A 19,981-nucleotide genomic window follows, 5' to 3' on the forward strand; every position below is an offset into this window, starting at 1 on the left:
GCTGATGGCTGTGGGCAGGAAGGATCTCCTGTAGCGCTCCGTCTTACAGCAGATCTGAAGAAGCCTCTGACTGAAGACACTCTGTTGTTGTAGGACAGTCTCATGAAGAGAGTCGTTGTAAATTCGTTGTAAATAATTAGGCTGTACATTTTTGAGAGAATAATGCTGCACCGGCTTCGATCGGCATATCTTTCACTGATGCGTTTAAGAAAAGTCTCTGAGAAAAATCGTATCCAGGTTGTTGTATTCAAACGTATTCATACCCTTTGGACCCTTTCACTGTTTCTCAAGTTACAATCACAAATATCACTGTATTTCATTGGTATAATTTTTTAACAGTTACATATAAAATGTGACAAGTGTTGGTTCTACAGCCTGAATGTTTTGTCCATTCCTCTGTGCAAAACAGCTCAAACTCAGATTTATGTAGAGCATATTTAAACACCAGATTTCAAGTCTTGCCACAGATTCTCAATTGGCTTTCAATCTGCACTTTGACTAGGTCAGTGTTTTTCAAGCATGGTCCTGAAGGTACACTGCCCTTCATGTTTTAGATGGATCCCTGCTCCAGCACACCTAATTTTAATTGATGTGTGTGCCTGGAGGACCAGGGCTCAGAAACAGTGGCCTAGGCCTTTCTTACACATGAATCTGCTTTGATCCAAACCATCCATTGTATCTCTGACTGTATGTTTAGGGTCATTGTCCTCCTGGAAGGCCATTCTCCACCCCAGTCTCAAGTCTTCTGCATCCTCTTAGACGTCTTGGTAGTTCTGGAGCTGGTCCATGCTCTATCCATGTTTAGATACCGGATTAAACAGAGCTCTGTAAGATCTTCAAATCTTTTGATTTTGTTTTAGAACATAACCCTGCTTTAAACCTCTCCACAACTTCCACCTGTGTTCCTTGGTCTTCACGATGCTGTTTGTTCTCTAATGTTCTCCAAGAAACCTCTGAGCCCAGAAATAGAACAACCTCATTTAGACTGAGATGAAATTATACATATATGGACTCTGCTAATTAGGTAATTTATGGTTGCTCTGGGTTTTATTTAGGACTATCTGAGAAGGCTCTGAATACAAATTAGGTTTGTGAAAAAATAAGAAAAGCATGTTTGTCTGTCCTTTCACCTACAATTAAGCCCTATTTTGTGTTCATTTACTACAAGGAATCTCAATAAAATACAAAGAAGTTGTGGTTGCAACAGTGGTAGATTTATAGCAACAAAGACTGATATTTTATGGCCACTTTTATAAATACCACAAAATAGAATAAAATTGTATGTCCATATCACTCATCCTTACTAAGAATGCCTTTACAGGAAACTGCATCTTTGAGTGCTTTAATTGCCTCAATCTCTAGAAGATAGACCCTGCTGGGCTGGAACATATCTCCACAAGGTTGTAATGAAATCTGCTAGAAGGTACAAAAACCTGACCTCTGCAACACAGCCTGCTGTTAAACAGGACTTTATATTTTAAGAATATCTGAGTCATTTTCACTAAACATTTTCCAGTCATGCAGTTCATTGTCAGCTTCCACAGCGACGACAAAACCAAAATAGACATTGTGCCTAAAGAACCGTTTCTGAGTAACAGCAGTCCTCTACTTTCAACAGCTTTGGATTAAAGATTTAGCACCTATGAAGACAGCAATGCTGCAGTCTCATCTGCAGCATAAACTGTGGCATCAATTATTTCCAAGTTAAATACAATTGAGATATAGAGTTAATAATTACCAACAGCTGAAAGGATGAGTTAAATGCATCCATCTTTACTTCATTAGAAACTTCTCAAAAGGGCAGTGCGATGGAGAAGACTTTAAAAACTCCCCTTAAAAGTCAAGTTAACTGCTTTTACCAATATGACAGAATAATGCAATTTTAAAATAAAAAGTTACATGTTCACCAGTGCTGCGTGAGTGAAACAGACAAATCTTCCCAAGAGCAGATAACTTAAAAAAAATGTGGCTATCACTACGTTTTGTATGCTAGGCAGCCATTTTGGATTTTGACAAAAATGCACAGAACCTTTTAAATGCTGCAACTGATTAAAAAACCCAAAAATTCTTGAAACCTTGTAATCCTAATCAATAGTTCTCTGCTCAAAAACTGCATACCAGTTCACCAATGAAAGCATCTATTCACAGTACAAGAGTAAAGGTCAGACATTTTAAAACGGTGTTGTGTCGTAGTGACTTATTCTTTAGCATTAATCTTCCAGATACTTTGGTGCGGAGCATCATAAAAACGTATCATTGGACTCTGCAGAGGTTCAGCTTCCACTTGTCTGTGCAGAAAGAAGCGTCGTAGCGGTAGAGCCACAAATGTGGCAATTTATGAACTTCGATTCATAATTACTCATGCCTGTAAAAACTGATCAAATGGACTTGTAGTTCTGGTTCTCCTGTTGCATTCGATGTGCATCACTATTGCTTGGTGATTAGTGGATTATTGCACACCATGTTTGCCTAGTGTTTCTGAAAGTCTCCCATTGGTGGACTCTTGGGTTTAAAGGGTCAACCTAGCAAAGCTAAATAAAACAGTACAGATGCTAAATTATATTTATGCTCAACTGACATTTCTGTGACAACTTTGAGGGGGGGAATTAGATGAGGGAAAATCAAGGTCACCAGCCATCAATATTTCAGGTAATACTGTATTTTCACATGAAGAACACAGCTGCTATCTTTGTTCTAATCACAATTCACCAAGAAACATCCATACAACCACAAGTAAGACATCAACACTTCCTCACTAACATTTTACACCGTTTTCCATTTCTGGAAAAGAAATGCCAAGTAAGCATTGAATGCTATAAAATGACGACAGCACTGAAGTTATGTCTCACAAAAAAAAGAGGATTTTTGTGAAGTTATGAAAACAAAATATTCACAAACAGGAAAAAAAAGGTTTTAACATAAGGTGCAAAATAGCAACAAGTCAAACATTTGCTGCTCAATTTATAATCTTCTCCGGACATATTTTACTTACTGCATGCGGAACAAAAGGTGCTAGACCAAACTGAACTTGACGGCAGCACCATCATATTTAACGTTCATCACACAATGAAGACTTCACCTCACAGATGTAGTTGGAAACACCCATTTTATCAACAGTTTTATTATCTTTACAGAACATCTGAGCTGGCTCACTCATGCTTGGCAGGTTGAAATAAACACAGAAGAAGAAATGTAGAAATTAGTTCAGCAGGAACCTCAACACTGCTAACCTCATTACAGTTTCAAAATAATAATCTGTATTTACAAAAAAAAAAAAAAAAAAAGAACAAAAATATAGACTCTTTATATTTGAAATTTAAACAAACTGCATTAATAAATAAACATGGTAAATTAAGACGGAATTTGCTGCTCTGTTTGCATATCTGCGTTTTGAAGACATACATGAACATCTAAGACTTAATGGAGCTGTAATGCATTTAACTTTTACAGTGCGATAATGACTCCAGGTTTCTATCTGCATCATTGGGCCATGGTGTCCTGGAAGCCCCAGGCCTCCAGCAGGGAGATCTGGAAGCTCTCCTTACACAGGGGTGGGTTGTCGAAGGTGGTGCACCTGCCAGTATGCCCGTGGTTCAGCTCGGCGTCGATGTACAGAGCATTGCTGTCACCGCCACCCCCTGATTGAACCAGAAGTTAGTGAGTTGCAAAGGAGACATGATAACATTTTGCAGACTAACTGCTTAAAAAAAAAGTCCACTCACCCACTATGATGGAGTCAAAGTTTCCAGCCATGAACATGGAAGTGTTTTTGGAGTTGAGGTTGAAGTGGCGAGCGGCGAGAAATGGTGACAGATCTCCAGGAGGTTTGCCAGGCTGCTGTAGGCGTTCATCTGCATTCTGGCCTTCAGAGGAGGCAGAATCCTCCTGACCTTCGGGTCTGATGGCAGAAGCTAACTCAGGGTGGCGGATCACCACCCACTCATAGCGCTCCATTTCAGGCTTCAGCTAAAGGAGAAGCAGAGTGAAACTAATAGAATTTGTGAACACGTTTTTTTAAACCAGAAAAATAAATCACGTAGAACCTGTCTGACAACATGAAGTAGGCGAAAAGATCTCAGGAGGCAACACATCACCCCCCTTCCCCTATATAAAGACATTCAAAAACAGAGGAGAGAAAGGCTTTAGGTCTCCAGAGATCCACATTGAAAACCATCATTTACAAATAAAGAAAACGGGAGAACCTTCCCAGGTGTGGCCAGTCAGACAAAATTACTCCAAGACCTCATCGACTTTTCATCCAGGGGGTCACAGAACAACATCTAAGGCTCTGAAGGCCTCGCTGCCTCAGTTAAGGTCAGAGAGTCACGATTTAACAAAAAGAAAGACGGGGCAAAAAGGCCTCCATGGGAGAGTTTCAAACCCAGAACCACTGCCGGTCCAAAAGAACATAAACGGCCATCCTACATTTACCAAAACTAAAAAACATCTTTCTGATCTCCAAGACTTTTTTGGAAGGTGTGTGTCTCTTTACATCTGGTATAAAGCAGAGCACTTCAGAAAGACATCATACAAAGAGTCCAACATGGAGGTGGTAGTGTGATGGTCTGGCGCTGCTTCAGAACTGTGCTACAACTTACAGAACCGTGAATTCTGCCCTCTAGCAGCAAAAACCCTGAGGGAAAATGTCCACCCATTAATTTATAACCTACACCTCAGGTGCACTTGGGTTACGCAGCAGTATGTGTCACAATGAAGTCGGTACCTTGGGTAGATTAGAAAAGAAATCCATTATAAAGTTTAAACTTGTCTTATTTAGGAGGACACCACTGTGGTTGCATAATCCTTCCATCCAGGAAAAAGAACAGTTTAAATGAATCATGAATTCCCACAACGAGCAGATGTAAACTTTAAAACTGAACAGACCGGGGACCTGCGGCCCGTCCCTTACGTGTGTCAGGTGTGGTGTCAGGTGAGGGCCCAACCAGAGACTACAGGATCAGGTAGCAGAAGTTTCCGACCGGGGCGTGCTTACGTTTTGGGGTTTGAGGCGTTTGTGCGTTCTGGTGTCTTGGCTCAGAGAGCCCATAGCTGCGCGTCAACACAGAAAGCTGCATGAATAATTCATAGAGAAGACATCAGAGACCTGTTTTCCATTTCAAGCAGAGCCGTTATTAAAAATAAGAACTCAACGCTGCATAAGGAGCATAATGCATGTTTGTTTTGCAGCAATGCGACCTAAAGCGTAGTGTTCTCCAACTTAGAGGGAGACATGGCTGTAGGACCCTGCCAAGTAAACCATGGCTTATGGGGCCCTCTAGTGGCTACCATGTGATATTACTGAAACTAAAAGAAGGAAAAATTAAAATAATGCTTAAATAAAAAAACAAAAACAAAAAAAACGTACCCGGAAGACAAAACACTCCCCGGTGCCAAAGTAACTCAACTTGTTGCCGCCACGTTTTCTCTCCTCCCAGTCTGATGACAGGAAGGCTCCACACACCTAGAGGAGAAACAGAAACACACAATGTTAGAAAAAGTGGCTGTGCTGGCTTTAATCACTGAACTTTAATCATTGCCATTAATGCCATCTGTAAAAGGCCTGTGTTCCAACCTGGGCAGAGCTGTAAAAAGTCATGTGACATCTGGTCACATGACTTCTACACCCATTCACAGAAGGTAAACTGTAGAAATCCTATTTGAATGCCATTAGGTTAGAAGAAAAACCAATTCAAGTGATTTTTACGAACAAGATTTGTTCCTGTTTTTGTCAAATTTCTCTAATCCACACCAGGTCAAAATTATAGACGCAGCTTTAAATCTAAGCATACAGCCCCACTAATATTTGGTTAAACATCTTTTAGCAATCGGCACCTTGACTACATGCTTTCTGGTTGACAGAGCGAAAACGCATGTGGCCCTGAGCTCACACCAGGGCTGAGGTCACAGGTGGTCCCTTAGCATAAGGTAACCCTGCCATATTGACTTTAAAACCAGCTTTAATGTGTTTTTGGTTCAGTTTTCTGTTAGAACAACCAAACCTCAAGTTTCAAATCACCCGGTTGATGATTTCAAGTTAAAAGGATTCGGTGATGGTCCTTCATTTATGCACTAGGACTGCTGGCAGGGTAACAGACCCTCAGCATGATGCCGTCATCACCATGCTCTAGAGTATAGTAGTCTCAGGATTGGAAGCCTCGCTTTCCACCCTTTGAACATTTTTCATGTCACTAAGGCCAAACAGCTCCATCTTTGTCTCCTTTTGATGAGGCTTCTGGCCTGTCCATGTGGCCAGTGGAGCATTTCAGTTGACTGGAAGCTGTCAATTTTAAGCCGCGTATTTCTTTCTAGTAAAAACGGCTTCACTGACCAACTTCTTCATGTTTAGGATCTGCTTGGGCCTTGGTGGTTCCTGGATTGTTGCTCAACATCCAAAGATGTTTCCTTTCATCTGAGGGGGACTGTTTTGGACAAATGGTTTAAAATTTAGTGGGCTGGGCGCTCCAACAGGAAACCTATCTAATGATAACTTGATTTGGAAGGCTAAGTTTGTCTGCAACTTGGCTAGGGACATTCAACCAAATATCAATGGGCTTTATGTATACATTTGAGCTTGTATATATAAGTTTGACCCTATGTGAATAAAAGAAAACCTACATTAATGAATTAAACTAATAGTTGCTTGTATAACAGCTAACAACCTAGGTTTTCCATACTGGGAAAAGAACAATTCAAACGCATTAAAAAGCTTCAAGTTCTAGGATTAATGTCCACGATGAGCGGAGGTAAACCTCTGACTGCTAACATTTGGAGCACATTTAATGAATCAACATTTTACTTTGGATTAAAACTCCGCCTCAGATTCTTTCTCAAAGCACATTTCAAGCAGAAATGTGCTGTGCTTACATCTCCATCTGTGGTCCGGATCAGGAGCAAGGTGGGTTCATGGCCCTCACAATGAGAGTAGAATCTAAAAGCAAAAAGGTCCGTTTAGTTCCTTTTATTAAAAGGTAAACTGAGAACAGGTGCTGCAGGTAGGAAAAAATGCATGGAAGCAGGAAAGGTCACCTATTGAGGCTGCAACCATGGGTGGACGTGGTGAAGAGGAGCTCAGGTTGGCACAGGGCGAAGCGCTCAGGGATCCACGACCAGATGTCACGCATCTCCTTCGCGCTGACAATCTCTGAGGAGAACGTGTCAGGATTGAGAGCCAGCTGCACATTACGCCTGGAGATCCAGAAGAAGGTAAAAAAAAAGGAAGAAAGGCCAAACATTAATAACGGACAGTCTGCAGATACAACATGGCGTCGGCTCAAAGTAAAAGGAGAACAAAAATGGATCAAGAAGTGAACCCACCTAGTTCTGTGAAACAATGAGTGCAGATAACAGGAGTGGAGATCAGATGAGAGAAGATGAACAGAGAATTATGGCAGAGAACAAACAGAAAGGAGACAAAAAACAAATTGAAGAAAAAGAAGAGAGAAGATGGAAAATCAAACCAAACCATTTTAAAAAAGCAAGAATAAAATGGTTAAAGAGCAGGAAAAATGATACTTTTGAAACCATTTCTATTCATCTGCCTTTATTCTGATAACCCTAAATAACCCAACCTTGGTTAAAACGCAGCTGTTTCTGGTTCTGGCCTTAGAGAATAAACAGCATCATGAAGACCCAGAAACACAGACAGGTCGGGGAGAACTTCAGCACTGCACACCACCCTAAATCTACCACCCCCATCATAAAACAGGGTGGTGACAGCATCATGCTGTGGGGGTGCTTTCAGCGAGGCTGGTCACAGGACCGCCCGGAAGAAAAACCATCCCAGATTAGGTCCGAGCTTCACCCAGCAGGATGATTCTAAACATATTAGCCAGAACTACCATGGAATAAATCAAAGCATGTTCTTCTGTCAGAATGGTCCAGTCCAAGTTTAGATTGAGAATCTTTGGCCAGATTTTAAAAAAAAATGCTGTTTGCAGACATCCTCCTTCCAATCTGTGCTATTCAATCTCACAATCCTAATAAAATACAGACGTTTGTTGTAGCGTGATCACATGTGGAAAAGTTTGAGGGGTTTGAATACTTTTGGAAGGTGGCGTCATTTAAAATAACTGTTTAAGCTCAGTTTAAAAAAGGTTCTACATTATTTGGCTTCCAACTTTGAGGAGAATTAGATTTTTACCTAAAATGAAAATATTACATTCGTGAAGCAGAAGTTGTGTGTGAACCTAATAGAGATAAGATGATTATAATAAAAGTAATTTTAGAAGAAAAGCATAAAGAAGCATTGAGGTATTGACCGTACCTCTTCTGTTTGACAGTGATCCCTTTCTGCTGCAGGGACTTTTCGTTTGTGAGCTGCAGCAGAGTGATCTCCTTGCGGTTAATTAGGCGGATCGAGAAGGACTTCTCTAGCAACTTGTCAGGTGTGACAGTGGAGCCGATGCCTTTGACAAACTCCTGGATATCTGCCCGGATTTTCCCAGAATCCTGTTGCTGCTGGTTCTGTCCTCCTTGGCTTCCCGTTTTATGTTTGCGGTAAAACTTGAGCAATGCTATGGCAACACGGTACAGAACCTTGTAGCCCTCCACCAGATACACATCCAGGACCCTGACTATATGGCTGAAAGGCAGGTCTCCAAGCACCCAGCGCTGCCAGTCGGCGTAGACCTCAAGCACATCCTGGGCTGTGGCAACAATCAGTTTGTGAGCAGCTGTGCAGTACTTGTTGGCCAGGTCACCGAAGGTCATGCAGCTGGACTCGTAGGCCAGGAAAGTCTGGTCTAGAAGTCGTTTGCCTGGCTCGTTGCAAGCCAGCATGCGGCTGACATGTTCAAAACACTGAGCCTCATCTTTACTGAAGTGGAGGAGCAGTGAAGTAATAGCTGGAAGAGACGGGCAGTGGGAGATGTCTGGAAACTGCCCCGCGATGCAGTTGATGATCCGATGAGCTGAGGCCACAGCGTCTGCTTTCAGGCAGTACCGGGGCACAGGATTCCCATCCACAAACTCTGGCAGCGGGATGTTAGAGGACGGCTTCTTCGTGGCCGCTTCACCCACAATGTCACGGTATACCTCTGCATCTGGTGTAACTGTACGACAGGGAATGGATTTGATGAGCTGCTGATAGACTTGTGCCCGCAGTTTGTGGTTCTTGGCCCAGTTGCCTTGGCGGGCCATCTGTTTGAACTCTTTGAGCTCTTTACAGTCTACCTTGGTGGGCCCACTGCTCTTGGCCAGGTCCCCCATGAGGTTCCAGTCCACAAAGGTGCCATAGTCCTCCTCAGCCATGATGCTGGAAACTTTCTGGACTGCCCAAGTAGGAAAGGAGGAGGTTTCCACCAAGGTATTAGTGACCTTCTGTCCTCCACACGTCTGGTAGCAAACGTGTTGACATTACCTGCCCATGGTGGTTGCTAGAAAACACGAAGAAGAAGAATAAAGGTTTAAAGAACCATCTAAAGCAGTTCAGCATGTTATGAAATCCCCAGGCCTGTTTATGCCTGGCACCAACATCCTGCCCTGAGAGACCAGATCGTTTCTGGATGGCTCTAAAAGCGGTCCAGGACACTTGTTTAGATTTTACATTTCTGGGATACAAATAAGACATTTTTAAACAGGGATGTACCGATATGAAAATCTTTGCAGATGGATGGATGAGATTTCTTCTCTGCTTCAGTAAAACACCCACAATCCCGCGCTGCATCACGGTCATAAGACCAAACGAACACCACATGGCCGACCCCCTCCTTCTCCAGAAACACAAACAGCAACAAGATCGGTTCTTAATATCGACCCAGTTTCACTTATCGGACCGATACCGACCTTAATGCTGATATAGCTGGTTTTTATATAAAAAAAAAAAAAAAACACTTATTTGGAAGGAAAATAACTAAGAATAAACCAAATAAATCAAAATGTTTGTCTATAAATGAAATTGTAAGCGGCAGGATGTTAATGAAGGAGTGATTTCTCTATAGACAATAGTTTATTTGGATTATTTTTGAAGCTGACAGTACCTTGCATGATAGTGGGGAACCATTGTCTTCGAGGAAGAAATGTGGCCAGAAAAGAAATCCTGAATGATCATGATCGGCGATCACAAACGTTTGGTGAAATCAAATGGAAGAAAACAGTAGAACTCCAGGCTATGTTTAATAGTGAAACTAAGAGCATTTCCATACGCACAATGTGAAGGAACTCAAGAGATTGGGACTGAACAGCTGTGTAGCCTAAAGAAAACCACTAATCAGTGAAGCCATAAAAAGGCTTCAGTTTGCTTAGGAGCATAAAGATTGGATTCTGGAGCAATGGAAGAAGGTCTGATGAGTCCAGATTGACCCTGTTCCAGAGTGATGGGCGCATCAGGGTGAGAAGAGAGGCAGGTGAAGTGATGCACCCATCATGCCTAGTACCTACTGTACCAGCCTGTAGGAGCAGTGCTATGATCTGGGGTTGCTGCAGGTGGTCAGGTCTGGGTTCAGCAACAATGTGTTCAAAGAATGAGGTCAGCTGACTACCCGAATATACTGAATGACCAGGTTATTCCATCAATGAGTTTTTTCTTCCCTGATGGTACAGGCATGTTCCAAGATGACAATCCCAGGATTCATGGGGCTCGAATTGTGAAAGAGTGGTTCAGGGAGCTTGAGACGTCATTCTCACACATGGATTGGCCACCACAGAGTCCAGACTTTAACCCCACTGACAATCTTTGGGATGTTCTGGAGAAGGCGTCGACTCTACCATCATCAATGCAAGATCTTGGTGAAAAATGAATGAAACACTGGGTGGAAATAAATCTCGTGACACTTCGGAAGCTTATCGAAACAATGCCACAGTGAATGGCGCCGTAATCAGAGCCTAAGGCGGTCCAATGAAATATTAGTGACCTTTTTTTTTGACCAGGCAGTGTATTTAGTGGCTGTACACTGGTCCCCATTTTTACTCATCTTTACTTCATCTCTCTTCAGTTAAGCTACAAGTGCGACTTGGATAGATCCGAAACAAGTTAATGTCTCAATAACAGTTTCAGTGATCGAATGCTTCTGTGATGCTTCAGAAGAATCAGTAGACCTGTTGGATGTGTTGTTTATTGCTCGACTGACATCCTATTGTGTGATGTGAAACATGGTGGTCACAGCTGCTCCTCTTTATCGAGGAGAGAGCAGTAGGTCAAAGTCGATGGGAAGATGGAGCTGAATACAAGTCAATTATGGAAAAAAACCGCAACGCATCCAACTTCCCGAATATATTGACAAGTAGCTCTACAATGCATAGCACATCAAATATTATAGAATATTAAAAATTACTAATAGAATCGCAGCTCTAGTTTAGAGCAACACATATTCATGTGTTGGAGTGGCCCAGTCAAAGTCCACAGCAAAGTTCCACTGTCCAGTCTGGGATGTGACTAGGTGTTTATTTGCATATGAAGTGGGTAACTGGTCAGGTAGTTTTATCTGAATTAACCAGGATGGATGTTAAGTCCAAGCTCAAGCAGGACCTGAGCATTAGCTGTGTGAGAACACATCAAGTTTCACAGGTTACCAAAGGAAAGCAGCTCTGTAGAAAAACATTTACTAATTTTATTACACAGATTCTTGCTCAGGTAAGCTTTTCTTTTATGCACATACATATAACTGGAGTGAAACAAATCATGTAATGTGTGGCTTGAGTAGGATCCACTAAACTAGTGATATGAAATCTACAAGAAGAAATGAAAAAATGGGTTTTAATCAGGAACACATTTCCTAAATGTGTGCCTGATTCTTGGTCTGAACTAACCCTCGGGCTAGATGAGGATTTACAGCCTAAAAAAAAAAAAAAAAACCTTATTTAGCAACTCCTGTGGTACTGAATCATAAAAATAAAAAAATAAACTTTCACAATGCATTCTTCCTGGAAATAGCCCGTCACATAAAGATGATGCATGACCAAAGATCACTATGCTGAAAATGATTGTTATAAAATCACTGGTTTTTACAACGGGTCGGGTGGGGGTGGAGGCCAAACCATTTACAAAAACACCTGGAATCTTTAAGAGGAATTTAGAGGTCATCCGTCCTAATTCAAAGTAAATTCAGCTGAACTTTGCCTTTCAAATAAACTTACCAAAGAGGCTCTAAATGTGGAACTACAAAATCTATATAAGGCTTTTCACCAGCTTAATATAAAAAAAAAAATCACTCAAGGAATGAGATCTACACAACCATGTAGGAAATCTGAACACCAACCACCACATTCTGACCAATCAGCAACAACTCTGGGTCAATTCCCAGTGTTGTAGTCTTGTCTAAATTACTAGATTCATAACTACATTCCCATTAGGGCTGCACAATATACTGCAAAGCTATGTCGGCATCACAATATCAGTATGTATTTATATCGTAAAGGACAGTTTAGAGTAGGGGTGCACTAATTGATCAGCCCCGATTTCCTTAATTTTGGGAGATTGCTGATCGGCCAACATGTGAACCTGATTTTATCTACTTGTCTAACCTCTTGCCCAAGTTTTGTTTCTTTTAAAATGTGAAAAATGAAACACTAAAAAGGAACTGCAATGCTCTAAACATTTCATTTATGTTTGAGAGCACTGCCTCATGTGCAGTTAAAACAAGTTTGTATTGTTTCACAGGTTTTGTTCAATGTTTTTGAATAAATAAGACTGGAACTTTGAAGGCGTATTGTGACCTTATGACACCTGACAGTGTCAGTTATAAAACAAAAATATCGGTATCAGTCAAAATCTGAATTGGCAGGTCAGGCTTTTTAAAGATCTGTAATTGGTGATTTGCCAGAATACTGCAATAATTGTTGGTTATTATATTCCAAATGTTATGAACTTGCATTCTTTATGCTAATGTAATATTTAGTCTCCCAGCAGAAGATGCTCAGAAAGGACATTATTGACTTGCCCAGGGTGCTAAAGGTCACAGAGCATAAGAAAATGCTGAATCTGACTTTGTGCCAGCTGACCAGCAGTGTGCAACAGCGCATACCGTTTACACTATGCTCCACATAGTGCTTGCAAAAAAGTCCAGCCATTCTTGTCCTCAGATCTGGTTTCATTTTTGCTCTTACTGGTCATGTTTACACCAAAACAAAATGAAATCAACTGTAACAAACTAAAATAAAAAGCTCCTACAAATACAAACCAGTTTCTGCAGTAAAAAAACACGATAACCTCAATACCAGTAATCAGCGCAAGCCTACAGCCAAACATTATGCTCAATGACGCAAATAAAAGTTTGTGTTAACACTTGCTCCTTTCAGGAGACAGGAGAAGATGGCATTCAGTCTCTATGTAGAGCACATTAGAGCTAAAAACAGGCGGACAGGGAGGTTGTACTGTTGCCTTACAACCAGAATGAATGCAATGAGTTAACATCTAATGCACGCAAAGCCACTTACAACGTTTCTATTCAGGTGCAGAACCTAAAAACGGCCTGCTAGTCTGCGTGTGTGAAGCTAAAGTAAACGGGTCACAGTATTTATCATCACTGGACTGAATCTGATGCACCCACTCTGCCAGGTTAGCACGGCTAGCGTTAGCTTGACGCAGGCTGCACAGCACCGTGGATTTTACGTGCCAACCAAAACCACACAACACCAACTGCCCCGAGAACAGCACGAACGAAAACAGAATAACCATTCAAATAACCTTCAGTATACAAGACAACGCGGTTACATTGGCACAAATGTTACAGCACCTGCTAGCATGAACGCTACAGATCAATCCTGTCCACTGACCGTCCGTCTGTCTTCGCGTTAAGCTTTAAGAGACGCGATTAATTTAAACAAAACACGTCACCGAAGCGAGAACACCCTTTAATCAACTAGACTAGAAATATGGACAAGCAAAAAACCAAAAACACCGTTTCCCTACCTGAAGGATGCATGTCTTCTAGACGCGAAGCAGGGTTAACGTTGCTGTCACGGGCATGCGCACTGGGTCCAGGTGTGCTGCTTAAATATACACTGCCAGCCACTCACCTGTTAGCTCCTCTGACCCATCAGTATTCTTAATGAAGTGTCTGTTTACTAGCTACAATCAGATGCAGAGATTATCTAGCTTGCCTTGTTTATGTGAAGACTGCCTCTGTTTAATGAGTGATGCCATTTGGAAGGACAGGAAGTACCCTTGCAAGGACAACAAACCATGTCTTTGTCAGGAACTCAAAGCAGCGACCAAACCGCAGCCGCCGAACACATGACAGTTGTTACTGATAATTTAATTGTGCAATTAAAACTACCTCCTAGAACAACCATGGGGTAAAATGTTGTTTGGTTTCCCTCCCTATGAAATACAGCTGATGCTTCCCATAAACTCTTTTCAGAAAAAAACAGTTTTTTCTTTCTTAGGGATGAAAAGGTGAGAAATGTGTAAAGTAAATATTATTTTATTGTAAAATAATTCTAAATAGGCCTCTGAAGATGTCAGTTCTATCCCTTCTAACATGAGCACAGGACAACTGTACAAAGTATTAATCGGTTCTAATGTTCGTTCGTCGTCTTCCGCTTATCCAGGACCGGGTCGCGGGGGCAGCAGACTCAACAGAGACGCCCAGACGTCCCTCTCCCCAGACACCTCCTCCAGCTCCTCCAGGGGGAGCCCAAGGCGTTCCCAGGCCAGCCGAGAGACATAGTCCCTCCAGCGTGTCCTGGGCCGTCCCCTGGGCCTCCTCCCGGTGGGACGTGCCTGGAACACCTCCCGAGGAAGGCGTCCAGGAGGCATCCGGTATAGATGCCCGAGCCACCTCAACTGGCTCCTCTCAATGTGGAGGAGCAGCGGCTCTACTCCGAGCTCCTCCCGGATGGCCGAGCTCCTCACCCTATCTCTAAGGGAGTGCCTGGCCACCCTACGGAGGAAGCTCATTTCAGCCGCTTGTATCCGTGATCTCGTTCTTTCGGTCATGACCCAAAGTTCATGGCCATAGGTGAGGGTAGGAACGTAGACCGACCAGTAAATTGAGAGCTTTGCTTTTCGGCTCAGCTCTCTCTTCACCACAATGGACCGGCACAGCGCCCCCATTACTGCGGCAGCTGCACCGATCCGTCTGTCGATCTCCCGCTCCATTCTTCCCTCACTCGTGAACAAGACCCCGAGATACTTAAACTCCTCCACTTGAGGCAGGAACTCCCCTCCAACCTGAAGAGGACAAGCCACCCTTTTCCGGTCGAGTACCATGGCCTCGGACTTGGAGGAGCTGATCCTCATCCCAGCCGCTTCACACTCGGCTGCGAACCGCCACAGCGCATGCTGTAGGTCTTGGCTAGAGGGGGCCAGCAGGACCACGTCATCTGCAAAAAGAAGAGACAAAATCCACTGGTCCCCAAACCCGACCCCCTCCGGCCCTTGGCTGCGTCTAGAAATCCTGTCCATAAAAGTTATGAACAGGACCGGCGACAAAGGGCAGCCCTGCCGGAGTCTAACATGCACTGGGAACAGGTCCGACTTAGTGCCGGCAATGCGGACCAAACTCCTGCTCCGCTCGTACAGGGACCGGATGGCCCCTAATAAAGGGCCCCCGATTCCATACTCCTGGAGCACCCCCCACAGGGCATCACGAGGGACACAGTCCAATGCCTTCTCCAGGTCCACAAAACACATGTGAACCGGTTGGGCAAACTCCCATGAACCCTCGAGCACCCTGTAGAGGGTATAGAGCTGGTCCAGTGTTCCACGGCTGGGACGAAAACCACACTGTTCCTCCTGAAGCCGAGGTTCGACTATCGGTCGGACTCTCCTCTCCAATACCCTGGCGTAGGCCTTACCAGAGAGGGTGAGGAGTGTGATCCCCCTGTAGTTGGAACACACCCTCCGGTCCCCCTTCTTATAAAGGGGGACCACCACCCCAGTCTGCCAGTCCAGAGGCACTGTCCCCGACCGCCACGCAATGTTGAAGAGGCGTGTCAACCATGACAGCCCTGCAACATCCAGACACTTGAGGTACTCAGGGCGGATCTCATCCACCCCCGAAGCCTTGCCACCGCGGAGCTTTTTAACCACCTCGGTGACTTCAGCCTGGATGATGAAAGAATCCAACCCCGAGTCCCCAGCCTCTGTTTCCACCAGGGAATGCGTGATGGCAGGATTGAGGAGATCCTCGAAGTACTCCTTCCACTGCCCGATAATGTCCTCAGTCGAGGTCAGCAGTCTCCCGCCCCCACTATAAACAGTGTTGGCAAAGCACTGCTTCCCCCTCCTGAGGCGCCGGATGGTTTGCCAGAATCGCTTTGAGGCCAACCGGTAGTCCTTCTCCATGGCCTCACCGAACTCTTCCCAGGCTTGAGTTTTTGCCTCTGCCACAGCCCGGGCCGCAGCACGCTTGGCCTCACGGTACCCGTCAGCCGCCTCAGGAGTCCCACAAGCCAACCACAGCCGATAGGACTCCTTCTTCAGCTTAACAGCATCCCTTACTGCTGGTGTCCACCACCGGATTCTGGGATTGCCGCCACGACAGGCACCGCAGACCTTACGGCCGCAGCTATGGGCAGCAGCATCGACAATAGATGCAGAGAACATGGTCCACTCGGACTCTATGTCTCCAACATCCCCCGGGATCTGGTCGAAGCTCTCCCGGAGGAGGGAGTTGAATACATCCCTGGCCGAGGGCTCCGCCAGGCGTTCCCAGCAGACCCTCACTATGCGCTTGGGCCTGCCAAGTCTGTCCGGCTTTCTCCTCTTCCAGCAGATCCAACTCACCACCAGGTGATGATCAGTGGACAGCTCAGCCCCTCTCTTCACCCGAGTGTCCAAAACATGCGGCCGAAGGTCTGATGATACGACAACAAAGTCGATCATCGACCTCCTGCCTAGGGTGTCCTGGTGCCAAGTGCACTGATGGACACCCTTATGTTTGAACATGATGTTCGTTATGGACAATCTGTGACTAGCACAGAAGTCCAATAACAAAACACCACTCGGATTCAGATCGGGGAGGCCATTCCTCCCGATCACGCCTCTCCAGGTGTCACTGTCGTTCCCCACGTGGGCGTTGAAGTCCCCCAGCAGAATAACGGAGTCCCCGGGAGGGGCACTATCCAGCACCCCCGACAGGGACGCCAAGAAGGCTGGGTACTCTGCACTACCACTCGGCCCGTAGGCTGAAATGATAGTCAGAGACCTCTCCCCAACCCGAAGGCGCAGGGATACAACCCTCTCATCCACTGGGGTAAACCCCAACACGAGACGGCTGAGCTGGGGGGCAACAAGCAAACCCACACCAGCATCTCCCCGTGGGCCACTCCAGAGTAGAAGAGAGTCCAACCCCTCTCAAGGAGATGGGTTCCAGAGCCCACGCTGTGCGTGGAGGCGAGCCCGACTATTTCTAGTCGATATCTCTCGACCTCCCGCACAAGCTCAGGCTCCTTCCCCCCGGTTCTAATGTTAATCACCATAAATGCAGATATTTTTATTTCATTCTACATTATAAGGTTTTTGCAATCTTGTTTGTTTTTTGAGTAATTTCTAAAACAAAAGGCTATGAACACAAGTATTCACATTGCTATTGTTGAATCAGGTCAATGTTTCTAATTGTGAAGCAGGAGGAAAAACATGGTTTTGAACTTTTTCACAAATAAAAATCTGATAGGTGTGGCATGCTTTTTCATTCAGTCGCCTGCGTCCAAACTTTGTAGACTCACATTTTGCTGCAATAACTGCTGCAAATCTTTTCGTTGTGTCCACTAGATTAGCAAAACAGTTTGCCCATTTTCGATTGCGAAATAGCTCAGGCTCACTCAGTTTGTTTGGATTGCGCCTGTGAACAGCAAGTTATACGTCTTGCCACAAATTCTCAATTTGATTTAGGTCTGGACTTTGACTGGGCCATTCCTAGACGTGAACATGCTTTAAACTAAAATATTCCATTGTAGCTCTGGCTGTATATTTAGGCATCTAACAGATTTTCTGTTAGACTCTGACCAGCTCCCCTGTCTCTGTTGAAGAAAGTCAATCCCACAGAATGATGCTGCCACCACTGTGTTTCATGCTGGGAACTATTTATTCAGGGTGGTGTGCAAGCCAATTATCCACAATTTTGTGTTGGTCTGTCACCTAAAATCTCAATAAAATACATTGAAGTTTTTGGTAGTAACATGACAAAATGTGAAAAAGTTCAAAAATAATAACTACTGTTTCAGGGGACAATTTGCAGCATGACAAAAACGTAAGAGATTTCCAGTACCTTCCAACTCTTTGCTATTATTATACAGTAGATTCAAATGTTATGTTTTTGCATCTTTGTTAAATTTGGCTCCGGATGAGGCAGATGATAGAGCAGTTCAGCCCAACACGGTGTGCACCAGTAAAAGGATGCAGATGGCTAGGGCTGTCAGTTTAATCATGGTCCAGGTGTTGCATCCTGTAGCATCCTAAAGCTGTGTATACAGTCAGTGGAGTATGAAGCAAGGGCAATTACATAATTTTAGATAACAAACAATCCCTGAGACAAATTTCATTGAGAAAAAAAAAAAAATTTAACCAAGATGCAAGTGTGATGAAAAAAGAGAAGCTGGAAAGATGTATTTTCATGTCTAAATGTAGATGAATGGTTTTTCAGGCTGATGAAATGTGCAAACCAAGCCTGACTTTCAGCAGCTATTATTAGCGTAAAATTAGACAAGGCTAAAATTGTCAAATTTCCATCCTATAAATATGGGCAAAATAAGGAAAATATGTCAGTGGATGTCCAGTGTTTGGAGGGGATGTGTAGAAGAATGAAGTAGGTTAGAGTTTGATTTAGGCCACTGAATTATGTGGTTTGAATCTGCAGAGAGTGTAGCAGATGGTGTGAAGCCAGTAAACCTTCAGGTCGTAGCTTAAAGAGGTTTATCCAGACTTCCCAATCCCACACATGGGATAAGGCATCGCTCTAACTTTATCAAATCCCACTTTCCATGTTCAGGTTTGTAGTTTTATTTAGCAGATCTATTTAAAAAGCAGGGGCTATTGTTGCATGAAATGTGCCCTGGGTGAGCACCTCCTTCTGAGCCACCCAGCAAACACCACACTATCAATTGTTTTAAAGAATCAGTAATAAGAGTTGAACATTTCCAATTTGGATGAATGGGTTATTAAATGCATTCCAAACTCATTATGAAAAACAGAAATATTCATTTAATCTCACTCTGTAACTGAAGCAGTAAATAAGATAGCAAATTCAACATTTCTGGCTAACTGTGGTGCACTACCAATGATGCGTTAAAGTGTTGACACTGTGCACGAAACATAGGGCCAGAACATGCCACCTTGAGCTGTGAGCCATGGTGCGCAGGTAATTCAAAAAAAGCATAGGTGAAAGCTACTTCAGTTTCAGAGTTAAAGTAATCTTTCTTCCACTCAATTCAGAACTCAAAACAATGTCTAAATCTACCCAGAAAATCCCTGTTGATTGTTTAATATTTTGATCAACATTTTCTGTTTGAACTGAACACCAGAGCTCACATGACTCGGGGATATGCTGTTTTTTTATCTTTTAAAAAAATAAATGTGTATTTTTTCTGACGTTAGCGCAACTGGCTAAAACCAAGAAAGAAAATGTTTTCCAGGTGACATAAGCTCCTGATCTGTTCCAGTAAAATTACCAATTAGTTGGATTGTATAAAAACTTGTTCTTCTTATTAGCTGTTTCATCTTAATTCTCATGGCAACTGTTGTCAGAGTCAAACTTTAAATAGATCGCAAACTCCTTGTAAAATCCATGTGCTTTGAATCATCCCCAAATTACTGGCTTGTCTCATTGTTTGTAAAAACTTCTGCTTCACTGAGCTACATTTTGCATGTGACACACATTGGAGTTTGTCATGGCAAGGAATCTCAGTTAATATAAAATATTTTGAAGATATTTGAAAGTTTTGACCTTCAAACCTAATTCAGCTCTTTACATCCCTCAATGCTTTGTGCAGGGGGGTCGTTCCTGAAACGCTTCAAAGGGGTCGGCCAGACCGTGGCTGCGAATAATTCTGGGACGGCGCACCGAAAACCCAAAGCCATAACAGAATAGCTTCTTATTTAGTC

General features: G+C 43.5%; 1 protein-coding gene across 1 annotated transcript; it reads right to left on the reverse strand.

Annotated features, from left to right (window-relative positions):
• Nucleotides 1-2,637: 2,637 nt before the first annotated feature.
• tbc1d24 (TBC1 domain family, member 24) lies at nucleotides 2,638-13,994 on the reverse strand. Its single transcript, XM_047377752.1, has 7 exons — nucleotides 13,847-13,994; nucleotides 8,264-9,374; nucleotides 7,027-7,185; nucleotides 6,865-6,928; nucleotides 5,366-5,461; nucleotides 3,723-3,966; nucleotides 2,638-3,638 (listed from the first exon to the last, which is right to left on the reverse strand). Exons 2-7 carry the CDS (start codon nucleotides 9,247-9,249, stop codon nucleotides 3,481-3,483), a joined length of 1,707 nt encoding a protein of 568 aa, XP_047233708.1. The 5' UTR covers nucleotides 9,250-9,374; nucleotides 13,847-13,994; the 3' UTR covers nucleotides 2,638-3,480.
• Nucleotides 13,995-19,981: the final 5,987 nt, after the last annotated feature.

This window comes from Girardinichthys multiradiatus, chromosome 10 (assembly GCF_021462225.1).
Source record: "Girardinichthys multiradiatus isolate DD_20200921_A chromosome 10, DD_fGirMul_XY1, whole genome shotgun sequence".
NCBI classification, from domain to species: domain Eukaryota; kingdom Metazoa; phylum Chordata; class Actinopteri; order Cyprinodontiformes; family Goodeidae; genus Girardinichthys; species Girardinichthys multiradiatus.